A 27,479-nucleotide genomic window follows, 5' to 3' on the forward strand; every position below is an offset into this window, starting at 1 on the left:
GTACAACACCCACACCAAGAGATGAAACAACACTGCGACCAGATAACGGATCCCTACCAAATACAGCAAATGCTTAGATCAAATTTGTTTCCAGTCCTCTCTGGTTGTATCTGTAATTTCAATCCTTCCTGCCCCATAGTGGGTGCCAAACAAGACTGCTGTGGTTTAGGAATGGTACTACCCAGTTTAGTGTTCCCACTGAGATGCTTCAAAGGACACTGCCACTTACTTGCTTGCCCACTCCCTCTCTGCTTTCTGGAAAGGGAATTCCAGACAAAAAAGGTAAAGATCACAGGCTGAGATAAAAAAAGTTTACTGGAAACAGCAATGAGGTAAGAAAACAAACATTAACAGCATCAATGTACAGAAAAGAGAGTGATTCACATGCAAAAATGCTCACTCCACTGCAGAGTTCCACCAACCCCACTGCAATCAGTCCACCCTGACTGGGAAGAACTTCTCCCTGGAAGGGACCTCCTCCTTCTCTTAGCAATGAGGTGAGGTGACACAGAATAATCTCTCGGTCTTAGCTGCATTCTCACTATTGCAAAAATGAAACTTGTTCTGGGGCTCCAGCCAGGATAAATATTAACCAGGGATCTCAAAAACTTCACAAACAGTGCACATTTTGGTATTATTAACAGTACAGATATCTATCTTCTGTGGTGATATCCCTCAATATCTAAACACATTTATTCCTGTGAATATGTACCAATGATGTGATGAAGTAGGACACTTAGCATAGTGCCACCCACTGCACTCAGTGTAAACACTTAGATGGTCAAAACTGAGTTTATTTACAAAGTTTTTCATGCACAACAACTGACATTTCTAAAATTATATAAAATATACTTAAGAAAAGGATGACATTGCACATTTTTATTAACAACACTGAAAGAAGAGGAAGAACTAAAAAGCTTAATTAATGCCAGCAAGTAGTGGCACTGAGGTAAAGTTACAAAACAACCAACTCTTGTCACCGATTAGAGCTAAACAGCAGTTACAATCTCCAAGCCAAGATGTGGCACCTGCAGAAGAGCCAACTGTTATTCCTTGATATTTTGAAGCAGCTTTAATAAATGAGACTCAATAACCTGCTGAACTGAAGCAGAGAAAGAGATGAGATTAATTAGTGTTCATTTTTGGGTGTTTTTAGGGTTATAGTGTTTTTTTTTTTTGGCAGATACTTGCTTGTGCTGTGCAATCATTTAATAAAAACCAGACATGTATAAATTCATTCTGTGAATAAAATCAGTATTCCTTCAGACATTAAAGCCTTATATAATGCAAGAACAATACACACAGTTACGCAAACAATGTTTTTGGGGGTTATCACCAGTTCTTTGGTTTGGATAGACTGATAGCACATGGAAAACGAATTTTTAGCCTACAAACAGAAAGTAGCCAAAAACATGTATTAGAAATAACCACTGTGAAACACTTTGAGATTGAGCTCTTGAAGCTCTTCTATGTAGACTCCTGTGAAGTTATGCTGTGCTGGTTTCAGCTGGGGTAGAGTTAATTTTCTGTGTTTTGGATTTGTGCTGAATACAGGGTTGATAACACAGATGCTTTTGTTATTGCTGAGCAGGGTTTGCACAGAGCCAAGACCTTTTCTGCTTTTGGTACTGCCACACTGGCGAGGGGACTGGGGGTGCTTGTGAGGTTGGGAGGAGACAGAGCCAGGACAGGTGACCCAAACTGACCAAAGGGAGACTCCAGACCATGTGGCACCAAGCTCAGTGTATGAAGTGGGGGAAAGGAGCAGGAAAGGGGGGGGACATTTGTGGTGATGTCATTTCTCTTCCCAAGTAACGATTTTGCATTATGGGGCCTGACTCTCTGGAGATGGCTGAACACCTGCCTGCTCATGGGAAGCACTGGATTAATTCCTTGGTTTGTTTTGCTTATGTGCACTGCCTTTGCTCTCCCTATTAAACTATCTTTTTCTCAGCCCACGAGTTCTCCAGCTTTCACCCTTCTGATTCTCTCCCTGATATCTCTGATGGGGGAGTGAGTGAGCAGTTGTGTGGGGCTTGGCTTCTGCCTGGTGTTAAACCATGACATGACTCATTCATAAGTGAAGGGCTCTGCTTGGAGAGGCATACACAGACACATGAGAGTAAGCTGGGCTTAATTTTTGATTCTATTCATTTCTGTAATGGCAGACATTTCACAGCTTTCAAAATGACAGCAGCAATGAAGGAATAAACCAACCAGTAGTCCCTTCTTTGCTTCTGGTTTCCATAACCAAGCCAGATAGTATAATTCACTGAATATTGTCTGCCTCCAAGAAAAGCTAGAGCTAGAGCTGATCTGAAAGACGGTTTTCCAAACTACATAACATCATGCCAGTCAAGTAGGGTGAGGGGTTCAGGAGGGCTGCAGGCTTCTTATCACTGTCCAGTAACATACTCCTTTGTACAGGCTGAGGAAGCAACTCAGCTCCCCTTGTCTGAGTCATGGCTGCATCAGCCCAAAACACCATTACCTGTGTCCAGCGATACAGATCCAGGTCAGTGACATTTACACTAAGTACCTGACTTCCTGGAACAAGAATGGAAGCTCCTACCCATTTTGGCCTGATGCTTTTAAGATTATTAAGACTTGTTGGATAGGTAACATGTTAAGAGCTGCAAAACCTCTACTAGGCCATTACAGCAGCTACATAAATGAGAAACTGTGAAAATTAATTTTTTTTTTAAAGGGTTTACATTTACAATACTCACCACTCCGATAGCCCAAGGCTACAGCCAAATCCATGGAATTATAACCGGCGTCTGTTTCAATAGTTGGATCAGCACCACTTTCTATGTAAAACAGGAATAGAATCTTGTATTTCTGACAATGAGAACTGATTGTATGCTATTACTGATAATTTGGTTTGGACATTTGGCTTACCGAGAAGAATTTTTACACATTTCACATGGTTCCCATGTACTGCATATAGCAAGGGTGTGCCTCCATTCTGCAAAAGCAGAGAAATGCTTCAGACACTTAGTGATTAAGCAGTCCGCAACTGTAATTCCTTAACACACGAATATACTTCCAAGTACCAATAAGAGACTTCCTAGGTTTTATAAAAATGAGGTTCTGTTTTAGATCTTCACAACTTCCATCATTTTTGTGTACTGTTCAAACACTAAGATCACACTTATACAAGAAGTCAGCATTAGTCTCACTTCTACAAGAAATCAGCATTAGTCTCATTCTCTTTCTGCCAAGAAGTCAGAACTAGTAGCATTAACTTTCCCTATCCTATGGAAGTTTTGAAACTCTCAGGTATTTCAGAAGTAGAACAATTTTTAAACTCCGAACAATGCTATGTTCCACTTCAATTTTCTGGCCAAAGCACCCTCTGACAAAATTCAAGCTAAAGTCTTACCCAGTCATACTCATTGACATCAACTCCACAGTCAAGCAGCATTTTGACAATATCTGTGTATCCTTTACTGCAGGCCAGTGAGAGGGCACTTTCTCGCCCCTTCCCCAGAATCTGAGGATCTGCACCCTGAAATAAATTATCAATTAAAAAAAATAAGCAAATTTGAGGTTTTACACAGACCTTAACTTTAAAACTTTTAAGCTTGTAGCAGCATTGACAAACTTAGGAAGGCAAAACAAACTAAAGAGTAAATTAATTCAAAAATCAATTGTGATTTTTTTCCTTACATTCTGGAGGAGAAATTCCACTACTGCTATCTGTCCATGAGCTGCAGCCCACATCAGAGGGGTAAATCCTTCTTCATCCTTATGATTGATTAAATTTTCTGTTTAGAGAAAAATATATAACTTAGTAATCCTTTTCAAAAGGATTTCACAATTCCTTGCACTGTATCAGCTGGTGAAACGTGTTGATGGTAACATTTATTTACTGGGAACCAGTGTGACCTAGAAGTCATTCTCAATTTTAAAAACAAAATTCTGTCCCAGTGATGGTGGTAGTATCTCTGTCCCAGAAAGAAAAATACATCCAATTAACAAAAGTAAAATTTTAGCCTTTAGTTTAATAATTTAAAATCTAAGTTTTAAAGCTCTATAAATCAAACTCTGTTTTTGCGCAGAAATATTACAAGTTGTCCGTAATCTGGGCTTCACCTTTGCAGAGAAGATAAAGGACAAAAAATAAAAATTTGAAAAATAAAGAGGTACATCCTGTATTATACTGTAGACCATGCTTTTTTTTAAATAGAGCTATACAATTTTGTGAAGAATGAACTTGTACAGCAATACATATAAAACAACTCCATTCCCCATAGAGTTCACAGAGTAAGATGGTCAGTGAAAACCATTAACATCTACATCAAGTGCATCTGGAAGAAGAAAAGAGAACTTTTAACAATTGGCTGACAAATATTTGAGCTGGGTATTTTTTTTAATATCTAAGTACTTTAAAAGTTCCATGCTTATCATAGCACCAAAATAAGCACTTTTATCTGCTACCCACACTCCAGAATTGATTTGCTTTTCATATACATGGCTCAGTACGAAGTATTTAGACTCAGTGACTCATTATCTTTTTTCCAGTAAACATGTCAACAAGAATGCACTGAAAGCATAGGTGATTACTATTAGTGCATTAAGAATATACTATTCATGCTACTAAATTAATAAATATGTTAGGTAGAGCTGAAATTTTGTACATGTATTATGGACATACAAATGCCACACTATTCAGAATGTGTAGTTCTATTATACTGCAGGTGTGAGCCTTGGCTTAAATTAGCAACATGCAGGTCTTTATGCTGATTGATTAAATAGAATTGGAAAGCCACCATTAATAGAAATATGTTTCAAATGACAAAGATAAATTAAAAATAAAATAAAATAAACTGCTGTGACAGAACTAACATATTCCTTTCTTAGTTCCATGGATTACCTATATAGCTAGAGAGCAGGGAGAGGAAGGGATTTACCGACTCCTATTAACGTTAATATTTTAATTTAAAATGCAAATCATACAGTGAGTAATAGACCGATACAAAACAATAGTCCACATCTGCAAAGAACAGATACCTCAAATGTCCCCCAGTTTGTAACGTTATTGAGGACTTTATAGCTTTGGGGAAAACGTCAAACACAACAGTATATAAATAGCTCAAAGGAAAAAAGAAGGCATTTAATCTCCTTCTGTCTCACCTTGTTCAATACGTGTGGCCAGATACAGCATTTCTCCCTGAGCAGCCAGCTGATGAACTGATAAAGCTGCAAAAAAGGAAGCAAAAGCATGTGTTACAGACACCAATTTTCATTCTGCTCTGTTTAGAGCTGAGCATAATATGTCCATTGGTTTTAGCAGTATAGAACTTGGAATCCAGAGTGTAGATGATTTCACCTTATGCTCTGAACTTATTATTAAAACCTGAAAATTTTCCAAAGAGTTTTCACAGATTTAGGTAATTTTTAAACCAATGCAGCAGTCATTCTTGAAAGCAAGGATGCTTCCCACATCAACTCTTTACAAAGTAACATGCTCTCTTCACTGCTGTTTAGTCAGTGACCCAAGATTACTTTAAGACCCACTTATCAAATGAAAATGAACACAGTTTGAAAAATTAAGTATGTTTAATTTAAAAATCACACTTGAATCACCAGAAGACCTGTCCTGCTACTCTCCAAAGAAGGCCTCTAGTGTGACTCTCACTACTGCAATGTGGAATTACAAAACTACACAGAACTTGACATATAGAGAGGAAAACAAAGATTGCGGGATTTTTTTTTGTCATTTCAGAGGTTATGAAGAAATAACCTCCGATCCCACAAAAAACTGCATGGATGCATGGTTTTGCTAATTGCAACTTGGAGCAAGCCTGAAAGGTGCTCAGGAAGCTATATGTGATAAATTATCCACATGATGTAGTAACAAAATTAGCTAATGATTACATTAACTGTAAATGTTCACTGTCCTCTTCCAAGTCACTACATGAAAGTTTAGTTTATTTAGAAAGATGGCGTATTTTGTTCAGTGGACTACACTGCAGCTCCCGATTAATTTTTTCCATGCAAGTTACATTTTTCTTTTAAAAAAATTACTTTTAATTTATAGAGAAAATAGTTTACTGACAAAGTAAAGTAAATTACAGCATATCTATTTATAAAGGAAATGCTTGACAATTCTGAAAAAACCCCACCAGAAACAATGCTTCCTTGATTTTCAAGATCTGTGACAATCACAACACTTGCAGTATTCTGTTTTTACATTACATCTTAAGTATCCTGCAGCATTTACCAGTCGTCTAATTTTAAGATGTACAAGTTCAGAAAACATGGGCATGAAGTACATTAACTTACAACTTAGAATCTAATTCTTGATTCTGAAAGTATAGGTAAGGGGTTTTTTTCTTTCTGGAAAATAAAATTTAGTCATGAATTCCATATATCAGGTGGACGACTATTTTATGGTTGGACCCATGTGAAATTAGACAAGACTATCTCAGTGTTTTCTTCTTACCTTAAAGTTCATTCCAACACCAAATCAAAAACTGCATAAATCCAACACAGAGTTCACAAAGTAATTATTAATAGTAAAGGCAGAAGGATACTTACAGTTTACAAGTAGAGGTGTTGTAGAGACTTCATTTCCCCTGTGTTTGTTGGTTAGTGTAGTTGACTGTTTTATTGGTGAGAAATGCTTAGTAGTTGATGGAGTATAAACATGTCTTACTTGGATACCAGGGGAAGGAGAAGTGTGGCTGTTGCATTCAGCTACATTGAACAAAAAAGAGAGGATTTCAGTACTAATAAGAGCATTAAAAGCAAGTTAGAGTCTAAGTCAAACTGTAAAGCACCAGTATCACAAGACATTTGAAATCCATGTTAAGAAAGTTTTGTGACATGTGCTTTTCCCCGTGTACTGTGAAAGCTGAATAAAGGGCTGCATTAATTTCTAGCATAAAATAAGTATGCCAGTTCGTATGTTCAGTATGGCATGTCACTCAGAGACACCTCTAAATGAAGTAAGCCTTTGTCTAGATTTTTCAACATGCCTGGTGTGGATTTATTATGTTAGAGGGCTTTACTTAACTTGTCATCTTCTTACAGACACTCTCCAAGGCAATAACATGACACAGCTCTGGTCAGACATGCACTCAGGTAGCTGCTCTCCCTTTGCCTGCTCCCTAATCAGTCCACTACACTTGGTGGAGACAACCTTCATTAACTTTCTTCAGCAGGGCTTTTCTCACTCCTGGATAAAATTTTAATAGCATTATGGATGCCTGATGAATACTCATCCAGCAGGAAGACAGGCTCCACACTAACTTACATAAAAGGCAACAGCAGGTCACTGCTTAGAATTCAGGAAGTCATTCACTGCTGATGTGTTCATTCATACTAACTGCTCTTGCTTTCTCTTAGAACCTAATAGCATTTTATTACAGAATATATTTATATGTTGTTTTGGCTTCTAATTCTCAAAAGCAGCTTTTGGTTTTGAGATTAAATACTGAGAAGACATATTGAAGGATTAAATTCCATATTGGCTTAATTGATTTGACACCACTTATTAATGACTAGAAGCTAATTAACACACACACTAAATTAACACGATAGAGAACTTTGTGATCATAAATGCAAGCACAAATTCAGGGAGAGAACTAATTGAAAGAAGTAGAGTGTAACAGAAAACAAAATTGTGTTTTGTTTGCCAGTCAAACAGCTACAACTGACTGTACTAAGATTCCTACCATAGATTTTGACCTGTGGTCCCTGGATTTACAGGACTGCTTCTAAGGGATTTACAAATGTTACCTCAGATAAACAACCCTATTGCTGATGGGTGTAAATCTGCCACTCAGACCTGCGTCTCTGCTAGTAAGCACTTGGAGAGAATCAAAACGGTTTGAAACCTGCAATGGCTGATCTGCAGCCAAACAACACAAGTCAGTAAAGCCATCAAAATTCAAAGCAGGCCTGGCTTTGCATTTGTTACAGGAAATAGGTCACATGAACTTCATGAAAAGATATACCACTAATGGTCTGAAATATGACAGCAAGTGCTAGAAACCACAATTGTTAAAAGGAAGTAGATGGAAGTCCTAATTTTGCTCTGTATCCATATCCTCAGCTGTGAAAAAGCATGGATCAATTCTGATAAAGCTGTCCAGCAATGGCTGGATTAGCTGCAGGGATCCAGACCTGGAGTAGCATTTGCCTTCAAGCAGCGTGAAGCTACGGTGGCAAGCCCATTGCTAGGACTAGAGGCTTTGTACAGCCACAGTGACAAAACACATGTGGTCCACGTTATCTTTCATCACCCTCATGAAAAGATACAGCATGTTGCTGAAAGCCACTGAATCTGATGATACAGTGTGTTCAGTAGTGTTTTATAAAGAAGGATACTGCTGAAGGACATGCCATACAGAAGCAGCTTGTTTTCCTAATTAGCATCAGCTCTTACTAACTTAAGAGACTTTTTGTGCCACTGATTTTTCAGTTAATATATGTATTTAAAATGCAGTACAAAAATTAGTATTGGAGAAAATTTTAACATTAATAATCCATCAAGCATATAATAAAAACGTTAGAGGAACACATCTTAGAAAAATGATCAATATAAAGCACATATAAAGCAGAAGGATTTTTTAAGAAAACATAATAACAGGATGATACAGTCCACAGATAATATTTTGTACCATAACTTCAACCTTTAAATAAGACAGATGCAACTTCAAGGTCAGAGTTGACTTGATCTTGAATATTTTTACTGTCCTCCTCATTCAAAGACTTCACAAACCGTGAGCAGACATTCATATCAAATCTATTGGGCAAAATGAATTTCATCCCCATGGTGACACTCTGAGCTGGGCCTTCCTCTGTGCTGGTGTCAAGCTGATGCTCCACTTTAATGTCTGGCATAGGTGGAAGGCTGTAGTTTGTGGTACATTCTTCCACAATTAACTGGGCACCGACATCTAAGTTTGTTGAAGATGCCATGATCTCAGTCCTGTACAAGTTTCATGCAAAATAATGCTTCATTGTTTCCAGCCAGGAGCAATTCTGGCCAGCCAAGCCAAATTTTACGGACAATCTGCAACTGAACAAATGTAACAAAGATTAAGAACATTCTGGTGAAACAATACACAATAATAATAATAATCAAACTTTATTTAAGCTTATGGCATTTAGTTTTGTCAGTCAAAACACTGGTAAAGTATCAACCTTGTTGCTGTCACAAGTTAGTGATCAAAATCTCCATTTAGATTTCAGCACCTGGATACTTAAGCCAAGTTTCATTATTAAGCCAGTAGGAGTTTCATCCATGTGAAAAGATGCTTCAGAATATCTGCCTAGTTGCAACAAAAAACAACACGTGACAACCAACCAGATTTATACCAAGCCAGAAAAAAGCTATAAGAAGATTACAGTATTCCCCAGAAACATTATACTTGAGGGAAAAGTTAAAGCGACTTCAAGCTCCTTTACGCCTTTCGCATATTGAGTAAAAGAAATTGCTTCTACCACATATGCAGGGAAAAAAAACAAATCCCCTTCAAACCGGTATAGGTAATACCAGAACACCCGCGGCTTGCTCACAATACCGTGGGAAGCTTCGGGTGGGGCCGCGTTTCGCGCAGCTCCCGGCACGCCTACAGCTGTCCCCTCTCTCTGGAGACAGTTCGTGAGGACAGGCCCGAGGGAGGGACACCCGCACGGTTCGGGTCCGAGTCCAGCTTCACCTCAGCTTCCAGCCGCCGCCGCCGCCGGAAGTGGGGCCTTGCCTCCCTGCCGATTGGCCGGCGAGAGGCGCACTCTGATGACGCACTTCTGGCGCGCCCGGCGTCTCTCCTCGCGGCAGGCGCGGTGCCCGCCATCGCCGGGGCGCAGCGTGTTCCGTGTGCCCCGAGCCCATCGGCCCTTCCCGAGCCTCTCCCGCTGAGCCGGGCCCGGCCCGCGCCCCGTGCGCCATGGCCGCGTACAAGCCAGTGGTGGTCCAGGCGTGCCCCAAGCTCGGGGAGAAGATCACGCAGGACACGCTGTACTGGCGGGGATACAAGGTAGGAGGAAGCGGCCCAACAGTCGCAGTTACTGGCCCAGAATGCCTTTTTTACTGCTTTCGTGCAATTAATTTTTTTTTTTTAAATAAGCATGGGTTATTTTTTAACCTCAAAACACATAATTAATGGGTCAGTTGTAATGCGTGTATTGGAACAAAATTACAAGAGCAGGAGTAGCCGGTCAGAAGTGAAACTCACTACCGTTGTATCTAAGAACCTTTTTGATTCTAATGGAGTCTTGAGTTCTTTGTAGGAAAAACCAGCTTTTATTTTTATGTTTTCATACTTGATGGTGTGCTTATGTGTATTTAATGATCTTTTTCACAATTTTTTTAGACACCTGTTCAGATAAAGGAATTTGGTGCAGTAAATAAAATTGACTTCTCCCCAGTCCCGCCATATAACTACGCAGTCACCGCATCCTCGAGGGTAAGGGGCTTTTCCGAGGCTTTTATGCTCTTGTCTTTCAGCTGGTGTCACGCAGGGAGATGTAACGCGCTCTTGTTTTCCCAGATCCACATCTATGGCCGTTACTCCCAGGAGCCCATCAAGACGTTCTCTCGCTTCCGGGACGCCGCCTACTGTGCCACCTACAGGGACGACGGGCGCCTGCTCGCCGCCGGCAGCGAGGACGGCAGCATCTGCCTCTTCGACGTCAGCGGCAAAGCACCGCTGAGGCAGTTCGAGGGTCATACCAAGTAAGGCAGAATTGGGTTGTTTTGTTTGCTGGCGTAAGCGTCTTTGCTATACTTGAATATCACAGACTCAATCACAGACCGAATGGTTTGACATTAAAGATTGTCTTGTTCCAACCCGCCTGCCACAGGGCAGGGACACCTGCTCCTAGACCAGGTTGCTCAGAGCCCCATCCAGTCTAGCCTTGAACACTGCTAGGGAAGGGGCTTCCCCATCTTCTCTGTTCAAGTGCCTCAGCAATATACAGTATTTGTGAAATTGCAGTCCTATGTCTGCTTCACATGCTGCTGAAAATCTGAGTAGTACTGATTTATGTTGCTTTTGACTGTCTCGTGTTGATCTTACTGGAAAGTGGATTTTAAAGTTAAATTAAAAATTAGAATGAATTTTTAAAAAATTCTAAATATAAATAAAGTATGTAGAAGAGTTAATACATTTTCCATTTCACGTGGGTGTGTCTTAATAAGTTGTGTAGCTAGTCTTGTGAGTACGTTTCATTGGTAAGCACATTTTATTTGATGCTGGTAGGAAAAGAACTCTAAAAAGTGTCTAAACAAAAACAATGAAGAAATACACCAGGAAAAGCAGGAATTCCTTAAGAAAAAGTTCAAAAACCAGAAAAAGTCCATAATGGTATCATGGGATGGGGAAGAAGTTAGGAGTTCTGATGTATCAATGAGGCGAAGACAATGATAATGCTTCAGCAGACTTCTATGCTATGAAAGATTAATGTGTGTTTTATCTACATAGAAAAACAAAAATCCCCCTTTCCATGGGAGGTACCCAGACTGACCTCAAGAGTGTTTCTGTTTGTGGTCTCTTTGCAAATTGTGTGTTGCATTCTAAGGGCTAGATTAACTGCACACCTGTGCACACCTGTGTGTTCTGCCAACATCTGTTGGGATATTACAGTGATAATAAAAACTTCAATAGTGATTCTAAAGGTCAAGAAAATAGTTCAAAGAAGCCAGACTTAAAATTTACTGTTATAAAGTGAGGCTTTATAAGTTCTAATATGCACTGCACTTCTAGGTTAGAGTACTTTAATAAACTCTTCATACAGACTAACTTCTCTTGAAACATGAATATATTTTCACTTTGGGTATTGTGGACTTTGTTTTCTAGACCAGTTCATCTAGTGGGCTTCCTGTCTGACAAATACCGAATATTTTCTGGTGGTGATGATTATTCATCAAATTTGTGGGATATTCCAAGTGCCACAGAAATCATATCTTATAGTGAACATACTGACTATGTGAGATGCGGCTGTGCAAGTAAAGTGAATGCAGATGTCTTCATAACAGGTTTTGTTTTATTTTCTGCTTATACTTCTTTTGGATTGAATTGAAGAAAAATGCTGAAAGATTATTTTTGGTGCATTAAGGTCATGTTTATTGTATTTTAGTCATAAAGGATCAGTGTGCCTATGCAATGCCTACTTTGTTGTTTCCTCTTTTTGCCTGCTTTTTAAGCTTGACACAGATGTTTTAGGGGAAACAGCAGGAATTGAGTTTTAACATCTTTTTGGTTTAGCCTATTAGGGTTAACAGAACTTTTGAAAGAAAATACTCTGAATGTATCCTTTGGCAGGGAGTGACCGAAATGTTGTACCAAGTTTCTGAAGCAGGACACTAGCCTGTACAGCCCATAACTGGAAGATTCAAAAGCGTGAGGTCATGTGGAGTTACTTGGAACCAGTTGCTTTTGGTTTTCCTAGCAGTAGCTTTGTATCAGTCTGTGGGAAACAGGGGAAAAACAACCTAGTATTCCTTTTTTCAAGAGGCACAAGAGGCTAGGTTTTATCAGGTTGCTTGATATTTATTGTTATAAGTACACTTGATTAATGGAAGTGAAATAAAATTAAAACAAGTTACTTTTACAGACTGATGTGTAGATAGGGCTAGAATTAGAAAATCTGTGTTGCCCCAAGGCTGAAAACTAACCAAAGTAAATCACAAGGTGTTTTTACATCTATGGTTTAAAACTATTGCTATTAGCCAGGAACTCCTTCAGATGGTAGGACATGGCTGTTTTAGTTCCTGAACTAGTTGAAATTATGAAATTGATTTATGCTGGTGTCTGCAGGTTCCTATGATCACACTGTGAAGCTGTTTGATGCACGAACAAAGAGTAGTGTCTTGACAATAGAACATGGCCATCCTGTGGAGAGTGTGCTTCTCTTTCCATCTGGTGGACTTCTAGTATCTGCAGGTAATTCTGTAAAATCAAATATCTTTTCTGTGGTCCTCATTTGAGAATTACTTTGTCTACGTATTTTTTGTGTGGTGTTTTAGTTTGATAATTACGTGGTAAGTGGTAAAATAGTTGGATTTCTCAAATATCTTCTGTAGGAATCTGCGTTTATCTGGCAGATGGAAGTAGGGGGTCTCTTCTTTTTGTCTTTGCTTTGATATTCTTGTAATTTCCACTTCCCTCCCCCCTCCCTCCACCCCCTCCAAGTTACTTTTAATAACAATTTGCAGACTCAAATCGGCCCACTTCTAAATTGAAGAAATTAACATACTTAGGTTTTGAAAAGATGGGACTGTGTATTTCTCTTCATATTGATAAGCTTTTTTAGTCTCTTTGTTGCCGTTGCATCAGAAGTGCTGTAATCCTGTAGTTTATAGATTATTTTTTTGTTTTGTAATGAATATGGTTGGAGAATGGTTGAGTCATTCAGCTCCATTCAGAATGGCCTAAAAAAAGAGCAGGCTTGTGCCAGGAGATAGAATGGAAGACGATGGTGAGTAGGTAGAGAAAACTGTTAGGAAGTAAAGGTACCTGTGAAGGAGATACTGCATCATTCTGTGAAAACTTCTTCAGAGAAGCATAAATGTAAGACTCTTTTTTGTCCTTCCTCTTCACAGGAGGTCGATATGTCAAAGTTTGGGATGTACTAAAAGGCGGACAGTTACTTGTTTCACTTAAAAATCACCATAAAACTGTAACTTGTTTGTGCCTGAACAGCTCTGGACAAAGGTTATTGTCAGGATCCCTGGACAGGTTGGTAAATTTTGTGGCTTCCTTATGTTTCCGTTTAGGACTTTTTTTCTTTGAAGACATCACTGTTAACCTGTGTGTGGTTTTTGGGCTTTATTTGAGAATATGGTTTGGGGCCAAGGTGCCTACTGTCCCTGCTTTTGCAGGTCTAAATGAGCTTTGAAAGGTTCCTTCCAACTCAAACTGTGCTATGATTCTGTGATACACCTTAATCTTTTCCTCTCACTAATCTGTATATCAATAAAGGATTGTATGTGCTGTTTGGGAATGCATATGGGGAACTTCTAAGTGTTCAGTTCTTTAAATCTCTAAACTGACCTCTCCAGTCTTTGTAAATTAACTATTCTTAATTTTTATACAGTTTAAATAGCTATTAGTATTCACTTGTTAAAAGCCTGTTTTTCGTGTCTCTCTGCTGTTGTTTTTTGTACCTGAGAGTGCTTGTGAACATGACCTCTTTGCTTTTTTGTTTGGTTTCAGTTGATGAGTACTGGTACTTGATGTTCTGTCTCTGAGACATTAGAAATATGAAGTGATCTGAAATGAAAGTGGATCTGTTTTCTTCTCTCTCCTGTATTTCCTAGCATTCCTCAGGCATTATGATTACATAACACTAAATTTTATCCTTGTAGGATAACATTTTGTTTTCCAATTAGTTAAACATTTCATGCTTCCAACCAAATCCTTAAGGGGCACCTTGATACAAGAACATCTATGGATTTACTCCCAGAAAATGCTAGTAGATCTTGTATTTAAAATTTAAGAACAAATTTGAAGAGATGCTTTCTTTGTGTTTTCCCAATATGCATTTCTGAATTCAAATAGTCAGTACACTAAACCAAGTAGCCTTTGGTTTCTTCTGTTCTCGACCCATTTTCACCTCTTTTGGGACAGCAGCAATCCCAACTTGACTTGTGGATACCTTTTAACAGAATATTACTGTTGCAGGAGTATTACCTAAGAAGCTCAATGGTAGTCTGAGGAATGCATTGTATTAATACTCAGTTTCTTTAAATGATCTTTAGAAGATGAGAGTGATGAAGTGCCTGTGAATTGACTACAGTAGAGCTTTACTAACAATGTTTTTACCTGTGCTCTTCTGTGTAGGCATGTGAAGATTTACAGTACTACATCCTACAAAGTAGTCCACAGCTTCAACTATGCAACATCCATCCTCAGTCTTGCGTTGTCGGTAGGTGCATTAGAGGTCTTCCTAAACAAGGTCATTCCTGATACCTTATAAGTCACTAAAGTAAATAATTGTTGGTTTCACAGCTACTGGGTGTTCCCAAAGAGTGCCATGCATGCAAAGTAGGGTGATTGAATATGTTATTCCTGAGTAACAAACACTAAGAAGTTTTGAATGTAATAGAATCAAATATCATGTTACCTGACTAGATCAGTACAAAATCTTGTGTTTATAAATGACAGTGTATATCATAGGGAAAGTATTTACTTTAGAAGGGAAGTCCTTTGAGTTTAAGAAGATTGTACTCACCTTTTACCTTTCAGGAATGGAGTAAGTCCTCTTGCATGGCAGCAAAAAAAACCAAACAAAAAGTAGTTAATTTGTTGAGAAATTTAGAATAGGGTGTGAACTTGCTTTAAAAGTTGGTGGTGTCAGGTTGGTCTGAGGAAGAAAGAAGAAAGGTGTGAGCATAAACAAATTTGTTTGTGAAGGCATGTCTTGGAGGCAGACAGCAGAGACTCTTACAGTTCTCTAAAGCACTTGATTTCCAGTGGATAAGTGACCTCCTGGCCAGAAATTTGGAGGCTAGCACCAGTTTTTAAACTACACTGTGGTCATGTAGTACCCCCTTATGTAGCCTCTGAAGGACACATGAATGGGCCTGTGAGGGATCTTTACTACCTTTACTACTTTATATTTTCCTGCTTTTCTGGAATGTAGAAGAAAGTGTGTGTGGGGAGTATCTTAATTTCCTACCAGATTACCTAGGGAGCTGAGCTAAAATAAACTTGGAATATTTTTTCTTTTGAAGTGAAGAGTACAGAATCCATAGCCTTTTAAGACCCTGTGGCATCTGCAAAATATGCAATACCTGTAGTTTAGTATCTCTAGAGTGTGTATAATACATTTTTTAAAACATAATCTTGTTTTCTATTGACTAAACATTTTGAATTTTAAATGGGCATACAAGAACATTATAATGCCTTTACTTAGTCAAATCAAAGGTGGGTCTAATTCCAGATGCTGCTCCCAACTATGGCCAGCCATAAGTAAATGCATATAGAAAACTAAACGCAGGGCGAGCGTGATGATATTGTCCCAAATTCCATTTTCAGATGAGAAATGAACTCATCAATATGTAGTTTTGATGTAATTAAATTAATTTCTATTGTGTAAGCATATTCAGTCTCTCCTTGAGCTTGATTAACTTGAGACCTTCTTTAGATTCCTTGTCAAGGACTTCCACATTTCTGATACTTGTGTGAAGAGTTACTTCCTTTTATTCCACTTGAATCTTCATAAGCTTCAACTGATGCCCTTAAATGAGCCATTCACCAGCTGATCTCCATCTATACCCTCTATAATTCTCTAGGCAGTTATCATGTCATAGAATGGCTTGTGTTGGAAAGGTTATATAGTCATCTAGTTTCAGCCCCTTCTGCACTGGGCAAGGACATCACTAGACGAGGTTGTTCAAAGCCCCATCCAGTCTGGCCTTAAGCACTTCAAGGGATGGGGCATCCACCATTCTTCTCGCTGAAATTTATACCCATTTCATTATATAAGTGAAATGACATACGCCAAGGACTGGTGTTTTGAACAACTTTCAGTTGTTTCTCAAAATCCTGCTGTTCCATTATAGCTTTGCTTTCTCATAGGTTCTGTTCATGCCTGCTGTATGGTACCTAATAGCCAAAGGTAGTTGTATGCCATTGGAAAAAACAAAATTTGGTAGTTACAGAAGGATGTTAGTGCATAATTGAGTTTGATTCGTTAGTCAGTCTATAATGTTGCTTATGAGCATAGCCCTGTCCCTGCTTTGAACAAAGTATTCAATCACAGAACCTCAAAGAGGTGCCTTCCACCTTAAGTCATCTATGATACTGTGATTTGAACCTTACCATGACGCATAAAAATAAAAAAAAATGTGTATGATAGAGCATGCATGCACGATAGAGCACAAATAAAACACTGGGTCCTAACTCTGTGATTTTGTTGTGCTAGCCTGAGGATGAAACCATAGTTGTGGGCATGACCAATGGGGTGCTGAATGTTAAACACAGAAAACCAGAAGAAAAGAGTGAAAACACTCAAAAGAAGAGACAACCAGCATATAGAACCTATGTGAAAGGAAGAACTTACATGCCGAAACAGGTATGATGTGGTAAAAAAATATGTGCTGAAACATTTCTGAAAAATTTGTTTCTTGGGAGGTGCTAAATTGGAGAAAGGGAAGGGAGGGAATATATAAAATTATTCATGGTAATATATGTAATCCATTATGTGAGTGTGTATGTGTATTTGTCTTATTCTGAACTCTTTTTTTTTTTTTTTTTTTTGAATTCTAGGAAGATTTCTGTGTCAGCAAACCTGTAAAACGTGTTTTGAGAAAATACGATAAGCTGCTGAGGAGTTTTCAATCTTCCAAGGCTCTTGATGCAGTACTGGAGGTGAGGCACTGGTTTTTCTTCTTGACAGAGTTTTGTGCTGTCACCTAATGTTAATTTTCCCTGTATGTCATACTAACTTTATTTTAGTGTATAACTAGGAAGGACTCTAGGTTGGGTTCTGTTTTGGCTTTGCTAACACCAGCCCTGTGTGTTGTGTGTAAAGATGTTGCTTTGGTACTAAACTCTTTTTACTTGTGTCCAGCCACCCATCATGCTTCATACTCCTGAAGTCACGGTTGCAGTCATGCAGGAACTACATCGCAGAGGAACACTGAGAAGTGCCCTTGCAGGCCGGGACGAGAAGCAAGTTAATCTCCTGCTTACCTTTGTGGCAAGGTATTTTTTTAGCATGAGTTCCTTCTGACTGTTTTGACAGTTCTATTCCCTGATGACTTCCCACAGAGTTTAAACAAATCATGGGTAGAACACAGGTACTCCTGAAATCTCACATGCCTCTTCTATTCCAATACCAAGGTTTTGGGATAGGTTTGAAACAGTTTACCTGTTAGTACAGCACAGTTTTGCTGATAGTATGAGAGATTCTACTTCTTTGCCAGACACTCTACCTGTAGTCTGTTATTTTCCATCTCTGTGATGAAACTTGTCTTTTTATGCACTCAAGGCTTTTTGACACTCCTTCAACCCCCACTGCCTTCCTGAAAGGAGGAGGGTAAATACCACGTATGTGGGTTTTTTTGACTTGCATCTCTGACTGCTGTTCTGTGACATCTCTTTATCGTGAAAAATTTGTCTATGCGTATGTGAGAAAGCTGCTTGTTGTTGGTTGAGTGCAGTACAAAATTTTACAAAACAGGTAAAATTGGAATGTCTTCTAATTTTGCAGGCGTGTGATTGAGCCTAGATTTACTCCTGTGCTGGTGACAGTTGCTGATATGATCACTGGTAAGACAATACAAAAAAAGATTCTCAGAGCCATATGGCTAGCTTGCTATATAATTTCAATAAGATTGAAAGTGCTACATTTTTAAGAAACCAAATCCTTATGGCTTTGTTTCTTTGTATGGATTTAGTGTCAAGAGAATGATCCTAAAAAGAGGTATTTCCAGATAACTTTGACCATAGTCAGGATTCAGTTTGCATAGGCTGCAGGAAGCTCCTCATTGTCTCTAAGGACCTTTGATACTACATGTTTCTTCTTATTAGTATTTATTCTCTTATTCAGTGAGGTAAAAATAGTATTTGAAGTCATAAAAACTTCAGTTTCTGTTTGACATACTGCCCCTGTAATATTACATGCAACCACTGCTTTCAGAACAGACAACATTAAAGTTACCTTATTTTTTCAGAACGTTGGATTTGTGCTAGAATCCTTAAATGTATCTCTAACTATCTAATCCAATTTTTTCCTTTTTCTACATCTATGGATTCTTAACTGATACTTTTCTCTACAGATATTTATCAGCCTGTGGTTGGGCAGTCAGCAATAGTTGATAAACAGTTCTTGAAACTTCAGGAAGCCATTGGAAAAGAAATTGACTATCAAGAAGAACTACTAGAAGTTCTGGGAATGATGGATACACTGTTTGCTACTTTTACTAAGAAAAAAGATACCTGTCTAGAAGAGAACAAAAGTAATGGTGTTACAGAGATCATTGAAACAAATATGAATTTCTGACACCCATCACAAAAAATTGTCACAATTGTGAACTTGAAAGATGACCTATTCTCCTGGTAACTTCTTATACTAGTGACTTTCAAAATAAGCTTCTCTATGTTGAAGTTAAGTCTTTTAAACTGTCTTGCTGAATAGGCTTGATTACTGAAGACAGAGAAAGAGGACATTTTCAAGATTGTCCATACAATATTTTTCAAACAATTTAGTTTTAAAGTTTTATTTCAGAGTTACACAACTTCTTAAGGAAGGCCTGATTTTCAGTAGCAGCAGGGCTGTAGGGGTGGCCTCTGTGAGAAGCTTCCAGAAGCTTTCTTCATGTTTGGCAGAACCAGTCCGTGGTGGCTCCACAGATGGATGTGCCGCTGGCCAAGGCTGGGCCAACTAGAAATGGTGATAACAAAGTTATTGTGCAGTTATAATTGCAGCCAGAGAAGAGCAGAGTGAGAAGATGTGAGAACAACCACCCTGTGGACACCAGGGCCTGTGAAGAAGGAGGGGCAGGAGATGTTCCAGGTGCCGAGATTCCCCTGCAGCCCATGGTGAGACAGCCCTGCCCCTGCAGCCCATGGAGATCCATGGGGAATGCAGAGATCCACCTGCAGCCCATGGAGGACCCCATGCTGGAGCAGGTGGATGCCTGAGAGGAGGCTGTGACCCCATGGGAGACCCATGGAGAGAGGGGCCCTGCTCCCAGGCTGGAGCAACCTGTCCTTGGAGGACTGCACCCCGTGGAAGTGTGAGCCACACTGCAGCACTCTGGGGAGGACTGCTGCCCGTGGGATGGACTCACACTGCAGAAGTTCATGGAGATCTGTCTCCCGTGGGAGGGGACCCCACAGTGCAGCAGGGGAAGGACTCCTCTCCCTGAGCAGTGGGAGAAGCCACAGGTCCTGAGCTGACCTTAACCCCTGTTCCCTGCCTCTGTGCCACTGGGGGAGGAGGTGGAGGTGGGAAGGAGGGAGGGGTGGGGGGAAGGTGTTCTTAAGGGTTTCTTTTACTTCTCATTGTCCTGCTCTACTTTTATTTAGTAATAAATGTAATTAATATCTCTAAGTTGAGCCTGTTTTGCCCATCATGGTATTTTATGAGTGATCTCTACTGCTCCATATCTCAACCCATGAATCCTTTGTTATATTTTCTCTCCCCTGTCCAGCTGCAGAGGTGAGTGGGAGAGCAGCTTTGTTGGCTGCCTGGTGTCTGGCCAGCACCATCTTGATACAGTTGTGTGTCCAGTACTGTCAGCAGTCAACAGTTTTCAGTTTTTATTTCCCAGAAAATAATTGATGTTTATGTCATTTTAATGTGTCACTGTCCTTATTTAAGGTTAATAGCCAATCTCACAACATTGGAAAAGCAAAGAAAACAGGATACACATTTGGTAACACTTGACTACATTGCTTTTTCTCTCCCTGCTTCATCTCCGTTTAAGATTTCCATGAATTCACAGTGCACAGCAGATTGACTCAAGAAGTGCATGCTTATGTATATTGTAAAAGTTTAGTTTAATTTTTTTAATGATGCATAATGTAATGAGTGAAGTGCACACCAGTAAGAAAAATTCAAGTTAAATATCAAAACTAAATTTTTGTGTATTTCTGTCACTTTCCATGTGCACAGTATGATGGATTTTGAGTCTGTTGTTTGAATGCTAGGATAGTGGTTTATTTTAACTTCAAGCAGGGCTGGATCAGTATGACTGCATTGGAAAGAGGTGTGCTGTTGAGTATATGTAGTATGATACTAGGGTAGAACTTTGTTCTTAACCTGTTCGATGGCTTGAATTTTCCCCAGGCCTGGAATTTCTCATAACAGGAATTTCTTGCAAAATTAATTTGGTCATGTTTGATGTTAAAAAGCAGATAGCAGCTAGAATAGTTTTGCAAGTTCTGCCTAAAATCTTAACAATTGTGACTGAAAAGCATGGAGTGCTGTCTGGTCTGCCCTTAAATTACTGTGTGGACAATGTATGTTCTTGACTAGTAACTGGGATTTACTAGTTTTGAATACTTAGAATGATAACATAATAATGAGGAACACGTTCAAGCAAACTTCAAACTTGTAGTTTCCTTGCTGCTTATTTAATTATTTTTATTTTTATTTTAAATTTTGTTTGTGTTAATAGACCCGAACCTTCTTTTGTCTTTTAGGAAATCAGTGTACTTCTTTTAATTGTGTGGCTTAATCAGGCAGTGTCACTTAGATTTCACATAGAATTAATTTTCAGGAGTTGGGATGGTGGGGAGGTTTATCTTGGAGCCTCCTTATTGTGTGAACCAATATTGCTTGGAGTTGAAGGAGCACATTTCTCTTGGCAGTATAGTTTTCTATGGCTTGAAAACCACCAGCCTTGGCATAAAGAGGCATACTCTTAATTACTACTGGCAGTATTCATGTCTATAGTAGGTACTCATTTCCGTGCTTTCAAGTTTGATGTGTGACTAGCAGAAGCGTAGGAAAATATTAGATTAAAATAGTGATCAGTTGGATCTAAAGTGGAGAGAAATGAATCTGATGGTTGGACTCTTAAGTAGATGAGAATTTGGTTGGTTGTTTGCATCCAGAGGGTATCAATGCTCAAGGGCTCAATGTCCAGATGGAGATCAGTGATAAATGAGCAGTGTCCCTCAGGAATCTATATTGGAACCATTACAATTCAATATCTTCATCAATCACTCTGACGGGGGATCAAGTGCATCCTCAGCAGGTGTGCAGATGACACACCTAGAAGATGGGATGTCATTCAGAGGGACTTGGGATAGACTTGTGAAAGGGGTCCATGAGAATCTCCTGAGGTCTGACAAGACAAAGTGCAAGGTGCTGCACCTGGTTTCAGCCCAGGCTGGGGGATGGACAGATCACAGCAGCCCTGCCCAGAGGGGCTTGGGGGTGCTGGTGAGTGAGAGGCTGGACATGACCCAGCCATGGGCACTCCCAGCCCAGAGAGCCAAACGTGTCCTGGGCTGCATCCAGAGCAGCGTGGGCAGCAGGGCCAGGGAGGGGATTCTGCCCCTCTGCTCTGCTCTGCTGAGACCCCACTGCAGTGCTGCATCAGCTCTGGGGTCCCAGCACAGGAAGGACCTGCTGGAGTGAGCCTAGAGCGGGGGGGCCATAAAGATGATTAGAAAACTGTAGCACCTCACCTGTGAAGACAGGCTGAGAAACTTGCGATTACTCAGCCTGGGGAAGAGAAGGCTCCAGGGGGACGTTATCGTGGGTTTTTAGCACTTGCAGGGAGCTGATAAAAAGACGGGGACAGACTTTTTAACAGGCCCTGTTGTGACAGGATAAGGGTAATGGTTAAAACGTAAAGAAGGGTAGATGCAGACTAGACCTATGGAAGTTCTTTACAATGGGAGTGGTGAGCAGGTTGCCCAGAATTGGTAATTGCTCCATGTCTTTGAGCATGGGGCTCTGAACAACCTCATCTAGTTGAAGAAGTACTCTGCTTGTTGCAAGGTTGTTTGACTTGGTGACCTTTAAAGATCTCTTCCAACCCAGTTTGTTTTATGTATCTGTATTTTACGGCAATTTGATGTGTTTACAACATTTACTATTCATGTTTTTTTCCAAGTGAATTTGCCAAAGTAGATGTGGAAACAAATGTGAGGTATCCTCTACAGAAATGGAAATGGGTTGAAAATATGAAAACACAAATTCTATTAAGATCTTGATGTCTAAGACTACTAAAATGAAATTTGGAAGACTTATATGACTGACAAGTTGTATTTTGAGTTCCACAGTACTTCCTGCCTCTGCATTGAAAGCTACTATTTGTTCAGGTGACAAACTTGCCAGACTTGCCTGTTCTTTGTGAGTGTTAGTTTTTGTTCTGAAAAATGATTGTTTCTTTTTTCACATTTAATAAGATTTTTTTACATTATGCAAGTTTTTCAGTACCAACATAAATAAGTTACAGAGGAGCTAGGAAAAGATACTGTTATTACCAGTGTAGTGCCTGTTGTTCACGTTCTGATTTTATTTAATTACAATATTAAGATAAAACCTTTTTGTTTTTAAAGTAGGCTGCAGCTTGAATAAAATAGGAAAAAAAAGCTCCAGGTAAGAATTTGTAGTGTTCTCTTGTGCTTGTGAATGTTTGAAATGATTTAGAGCAGTGCCAACCATAAATATTTTTGTTCTGCAAGTGAAAAAAGTGATTGATTTATATAAAAATAAGTTAAATTTCCAGATAATTTTAATGCACTATCCTATGTTCCTGATTCTAGTATTTTGGAATATTAAGATGGAATGTAATAAACTGGAATACTTAAAATAATTAATAATGCATTGTATTGGAGGAGATGTAGTGCTGGGTGTCCTGTTTTGGGAAAGGATATTAATCTGCTTATATGGAAAAGGGAGCATTTATTGCACATGGCATCATCCTTGACTTGTAGGTCATTTGGAAATAACCAGGTTGATTTGCCTTTGAAATACAGTTAATAAATTACACTGCCCCAGAGCAGATAGTTATAGACAGAAAGCATGTCAGTTACTGTTCTTTTAATGTGCTTTTCGTAGGAAACATTCTTGCAGGTCTTTGTTGCAAAGAAGGAATACCTCCTTACTGCAGAACATGTGGCTCAGGAGCATAGTTGGTATGGAATGTAACCAGAAAAGAGGCTTTTCTAAACAAATGCAACCAGAATTAGACTAGGATTCAAAAGAATAGTGAATTAAAACTTCCTGTTTTCAGGCACCTGAATTACATGGGGGAAACGGAGAGATGAGCTGGTTGGTCATTTTGCTGCTTTTGTCAAGACTTCAACTGAACATCCCCAACAAAGACAGTGATATCTTCCCTGGAATAATTCCACCACTGAGTGAAACTTTTGTTGCTAGATCATGTATACATTCTAATTTCTTGAAGGCATTTCAACATACAGGCTTGAAGACCAAGCTGCTAGAATTTACGAAGTTGTATTGTTTGAGTTGTTCAAGGTCAGATAACTAACAACATGAAAACTCATTTTAGAAAATACTGAACTACTTACTGTCTAACATTATGATCAAACTATGTAGAGTGTTTAAGAAATAAGAAACTGAAGCAAACTTATAAAAATTAAAATCAAAGATAACTGGTCCATTGCTTGATGGGGTCAGTTACCTCACAAATAGGGAGGTAGAGAGAGCAGAGGGATTGAATGCCTTCTTCACTTGTGTCTTTAACACAGGTCATAGGCTGTGGCATCCACACAGGTGTCTCCAAGAAGGCCATGACTAGAGGGACAATGAACTCCCCAGCTGAGTCTGAACTTGTTTGAGGCCCCAATGGGAGTGATCACAGAGTACTGAGAGAAGTGGCTGATGTTATTGCATGATCTCCCTTACTATTCAGCTGCCCTGGGAGTCTGGAAAGGTCCCAGTCTTCTTCACGTGGCAAATACTGTCCCAGTTTTCAAGAAAGGTGAGAAGAAAGGTTGGTAATTACAGGATTACCAGTCTCACTGCAGTGCTTGGTAAAACTATGGATAAGGCAATCCAGCAGTTACTGAAAAACAGTGGAGTGACAATGCAGTCATTTGTCACAAACAGCAAGGGCTCATGAGGGGAAAGTCCTTGACAAATTTAATTTCCCTTTGTGTCAAGCTCAACCATCTAGTTAATGATGGGAAGCCAGTGGATGTAGACTTAAAATTTTGTAAGTTCACTTGGAGAAGTTTATCTAAGCTGTGGCACTTGGGGAGTGGGGTGGAGTTAGAAGAGGAGTAGGAAGAGTAGTAAGCAAGTACTAAGAAATAGTAATACTACTAAGCTCAAGAAAACACCTCATAGCCTCCTTGCTGATGATACTTTCCATTTTGTAACATTACTTTTTTTGTGTGTGTTGAAAGCTAAACATTCATCTAAACATTTTGATCCTTATTAATTAAGGTAGTAATTGTCAAATCAGGTTCCTTACCTTTAACTGTTTTCAATAGCCAATGTATTCAAGAAGAAACCATTTGGTACATCGTGAAAAACTGAGTAAACATTACCAGTGACATAGCCCTAGGCAACAGTAATTTGATTGATGTTTGGATGTTTTATGAATCAGAAGACAGTCTCTGCAGTGTGTGGTTTTTTTCCCTTTGTTACTTGAATATGATCTATAAAAACTTATCTATCAAACTTTAGCTTTGCTGGATACATAGTCCCAAAACATACAAAAAGCTTGCCTAAGTCCTTATTTGCATGATAGAAATGCAGGAGGTGATTTCTTCTGGAACTGAAACCTGAGAGTATCATATAATAATATTACATTGTTACATTGGAAACTATGTAAATTAACCTTTAGATAACGATTTTCATATCTTTTTCAGTTGTCAGTATTTGGCATTGACATCCTAGGTCTACAGCTGCTGCAGATGCCCCTATGTTTGTATGCTTTTCTAAGATAACATGCAGGTGGGTTGCTTGCTATATTCAGTGCTGAGTGAATGTAGCAACTGAAGTAAAGCAATACTTAGGTATGCTTCCAGTAAAGTATGCTGGGGCTGGATGTAGAGGATAGGTGCTACAAGATGGTTGCAAGCCATCTTGCAAACCTGGCTGTACGCCATCAACCTGTACCTCTTTTCCTCCAGGTAAGTTTAACTTTCCAAAGTCCTGATGACACCATAACCAGCAGGTTCTCTCTGTAATTTTGGAGTTGTGGACTTTTGTGCCTGCTTCCTTGCATAGCCTTTTTGTATGTGATGAACCATACCAAGGAAAAACAATGAAAAGTTTCGAATTTTAGAAATGAATGCACACCTGTGTAAAGTCATGAACATGGCTGGTAATGGGGATGGTAATGGGGTTTTACTGGCTTCTTTCTCTCCTTCAGGGATTTGAGAGGTAACTCACTTTTCCATAGAATTAACTGGGGATGTCTTCAAAGAAGAAATATTCACATGAACAAGGCATGTTCCCCTCCTCCTGCATGTGAAAACACTGAACACTTGGCTTCAATGGCAACCTTCTTACACTCTTTCACAGCCGACGGGGGGGAGGGTCCTTGTCCTCTTTCCCAATGGTAGTGTAGTTAGGGACTTAACTCTCTCCCCTCAATGCCTACCCTTCTTTCCTCTCCCCTCTCATCTTTCTCCTTTTTTGGTTATGTATTCAACATTGCTTCTTTATCGCTTCCCAACAGCACTTAACAGGTGCAATGAACAGATCAAATAAATTGTATCTAAACCATACGTAACAACAAGTAGAAACCAGAATGAACACTTTTCATTCATTTACCCCCCCTAGTTCTTTTGGGCTGAAGTAAAATCCTGTTTCATCTCTCACAGGGAGGAATCTTTTCGACCTCTGCTCTGTTACAGCAGTCTAATTTGCTTAATATTAGTCTAAAGCTGCTGTTACAAAGAAAGTATGCTGTCCATATAGAGTAGGTTATGAATAAATTTACAGTGCAGCAAGAAAAAACTTAGTAAGTCTCTACCCCCAATCTGGTATTCATAACTCCACATCTTCAGTGCCTCACTGTCCTTAGCTAGTGAAACAGGTTGGCAGAAAAGCCTTAGGGTATCAACATAAGATGGTTTTAAGAACAGCTGAAGTTATGTATCACGTACACGTGGCACCTGAGAAGCTAAGATGTGGTTTGATTTGTCGGGATCCAGTGCACTATGCGACACGAAACACGTGTGGAAGGGCCGGGCAGCAGGCTGATCAACCAGTGCCTGGCGTGGGCAGCTCCCAGCCCAGCGCTGCTGCCTGCGGGAGCGCGGCCCGGGGAGCGGAGCGCTCCGAGCGGGAAGGCGGGGCTGTCCCCGCCCGCCTCACCGCGGATCCTGCGCTCCGCCGGGAGAGGGCAGCGCTCCCCGCCCCAGGCGCCGGGGGCTCCCCCACCCGTGGCTGGGGCCCCGCGGGGCTCTCGCCGTGCATCCCCTGTCGCGTCGCCCCGCCGTGCATTCCCTGTCGCGTCGAGCTGCCGGCGGGGAGCTGCCTCGGGGTCTGCTCCCGCGGAGCCTCCCTGCGCCGGGGCTGTCACAAAGCGCCTTTGTTCCCTGGTCCCGCGGGCTGCCGGCGTGGGGGCGGCGCACCCGCGGGCCCGGGCGCGCCCCGCAGTGCTCCCGCGGGCGGCTCGGCAGCGCCGCCTCCCTCCCTCCCTCCATCCCTGCCTCCCTCCCTCCCTCCCTGCCCGGCGGCGGCGGCGGAGCCCGGCCCCGGACACTAGGGGTAGGGAAGGGGGGCGCTGCCCGCGGGGGGGGGGGGCGGGCCGCGGCACCTGCTGCCCCGCAGCCCCGGGACCGCCGCGCTGGGCGGGGAGCGTGCATTGTCCCGAACCTTCGCCGTCCCGCAGCATCGGGCTCCGAGGAGCTGCGGCGATGTTCCGCCGGCTGGGACCGCGTCCCGGCGCCGCCCTGCGCGGTGCACCCGGCGGGCTGCGCTGGTGCCCGCGCAAAGCCTTGGCGTGCCCTGTCATTCCCCTTCCAAGCCCCAAAAGGTGGAGAGGGGTTTGAATAGGGCTTCGTTGTGGTTTTGTTGTTGTTTTTAAATATATGTCGTTGTTTGTTTTCCTGTTTTAAGTTCAT

General features: G+C 40.5%; 2 protein-coding genes across 7 annotated transcripts; one reads left to right on the forward strand and one right to left on the reverse strand.

Annotated features, from left to right (window-relative positions):
* Positions 1–297: 297 nt before the first annotated feature.
* ANKRA2 (ankyrin repeat family A member 2) lies at positions 298–9,702 on the reverse strand. 5 transcript variants are annotated; one of them, XM_005522721.3, is made up of 9 exons: positions 9,540–9,702; positions 8,646–9,028; positions 6,547–6,705; positions 5,140–5,205; positions 3,673–3,770; positions 3,386–3,511; positions 2,902–2,968; positions 2,730–2,810; positions 298–1,102 (listed from the first exon to the last, which is right to left on the reverse strand). In XM_005522721.3, exons 2-9 carry the CDS (start codon positions 8,932–8,934, stop codon positions 1,047–1,049), a joined length of 942 nt encoding a protein of 313 aa, XP_005522778.1. In that variant the 5' UTR covers positions 8,935–9,028; positions 9,540–9,702; the 3' UTR covers positions 298–1,046. The 5 variants fall into 5 exon arrangements, with proteins under 5 accessions (XP_005522778.1, XP_087910692.1, XP_014107686.1 ...); XM_088054566.1 differs by having other exon boundaries at positions 298–1,097; positions 8,646–9,034; XM_014252211.2 differs by having other exon boundaries at positions 8,646–9,034.
* A 78-nt stretch (positions 9,703–9,780) lies between these two features.
* On the forward strand, positions 9,781–19,923 carry UTP15 (UTP15 small subunit processome component). Of its 2 annotated transcripts, XM_005522722.3 has the most exons (12): positions 9,781–9,995; positions 10,332–10,424; positions 10,509–10,693; positions 11,817–11,995; positions 12,777–12,902; positions 13,562–13,697; positions 14,802–14,886; positions 16,888–17,037; positions 17,232–17,333; positions 17,536–17,669; positions 18,178–18,236; positions 18,746–19,923. In XM_005522722.3, the coding sequence occupies exons 1-12, from the start codon at positions 9,906–9,908 to the stop codon at positions 18,967–18,969; spliced, it is 1,563 nt and encodes a 520-aa protein (XP_005522779.1). In that variant the 5' UTR covers positions 9,781–9,905; the 3' UTR covers positions 18,970–19,923. The 2 variants fall into 2 exon arrangements, with proteins under 2 accessions (XP_005522779.1, XP_014107864.1); XM_014252389.2 differs by having other exon boundaries at positions 10,332–10,693.
* Positions 19,924–27,479: the final 7,556 nt, after the last annotated feature.

The sequence above is a fragment of the Pseudopodoces humilis genome, chromosome 4 (genome assembly GCF_049639895.1).
Source record: "Pseudopodoces humilis isolate 2021_Gansu_Grassland_sample_001 chromosome 4, ASM4963989v1, whole genome shotgun sequence".
Taxonomy (NCBI): domain Eukaryota; kingdom Metazoa; phylum Chordata; class Aves; order Passeriformes; family Paridae; genus Pseudopodoces; species Pseudopodoces humilis.

Bases quoted from the DNA above. Each gene is read 5' to 3' on its own strand.
- ANKRA2 (XM_005522721.3), bottom strand. From the start codon at position 8,934: ATGGCATCTTCAACAAACTTAGATGTCGGTGCCCAGTTAATTGTGGAA. The intron at 6,706-8,645 runs GTTGAAGTTATG...TGTTCAATGTAG, and splicing joins TGCATCTGTCTTATTTAAAG to CTGAATGCAACAGCCACACT. The intron at 2,969-3,385 runs GTAAGACTTTAG...CTGCTTTTGCAG, and splicing joins ATGTCAATGAGTATGACTGG to AATGGAGGCACACCCTTGCT.
- UTP15 (XM_014252389.2), top strand. From the start codon at position 9,906: ATGGCCGCGTACAAGCCAGTGGTGGTCCAGGCGTGCCCCAAGCTCGGG. The intron at 9,996-10,331 runs GTAGGAGGAAGC...CAATTTTTTTAG, and splicing joins TGTACTGGCGGGGATACAAG to ACACCTGTTCAGATAAAGGA. The intron at 17,038-17,231 runs GTATGATGTGGT...TTTGAATTCTAG, and splicing joins GAACTTACATGCCGAAACAG to GAAGATTTCTGTGTCAGCAA.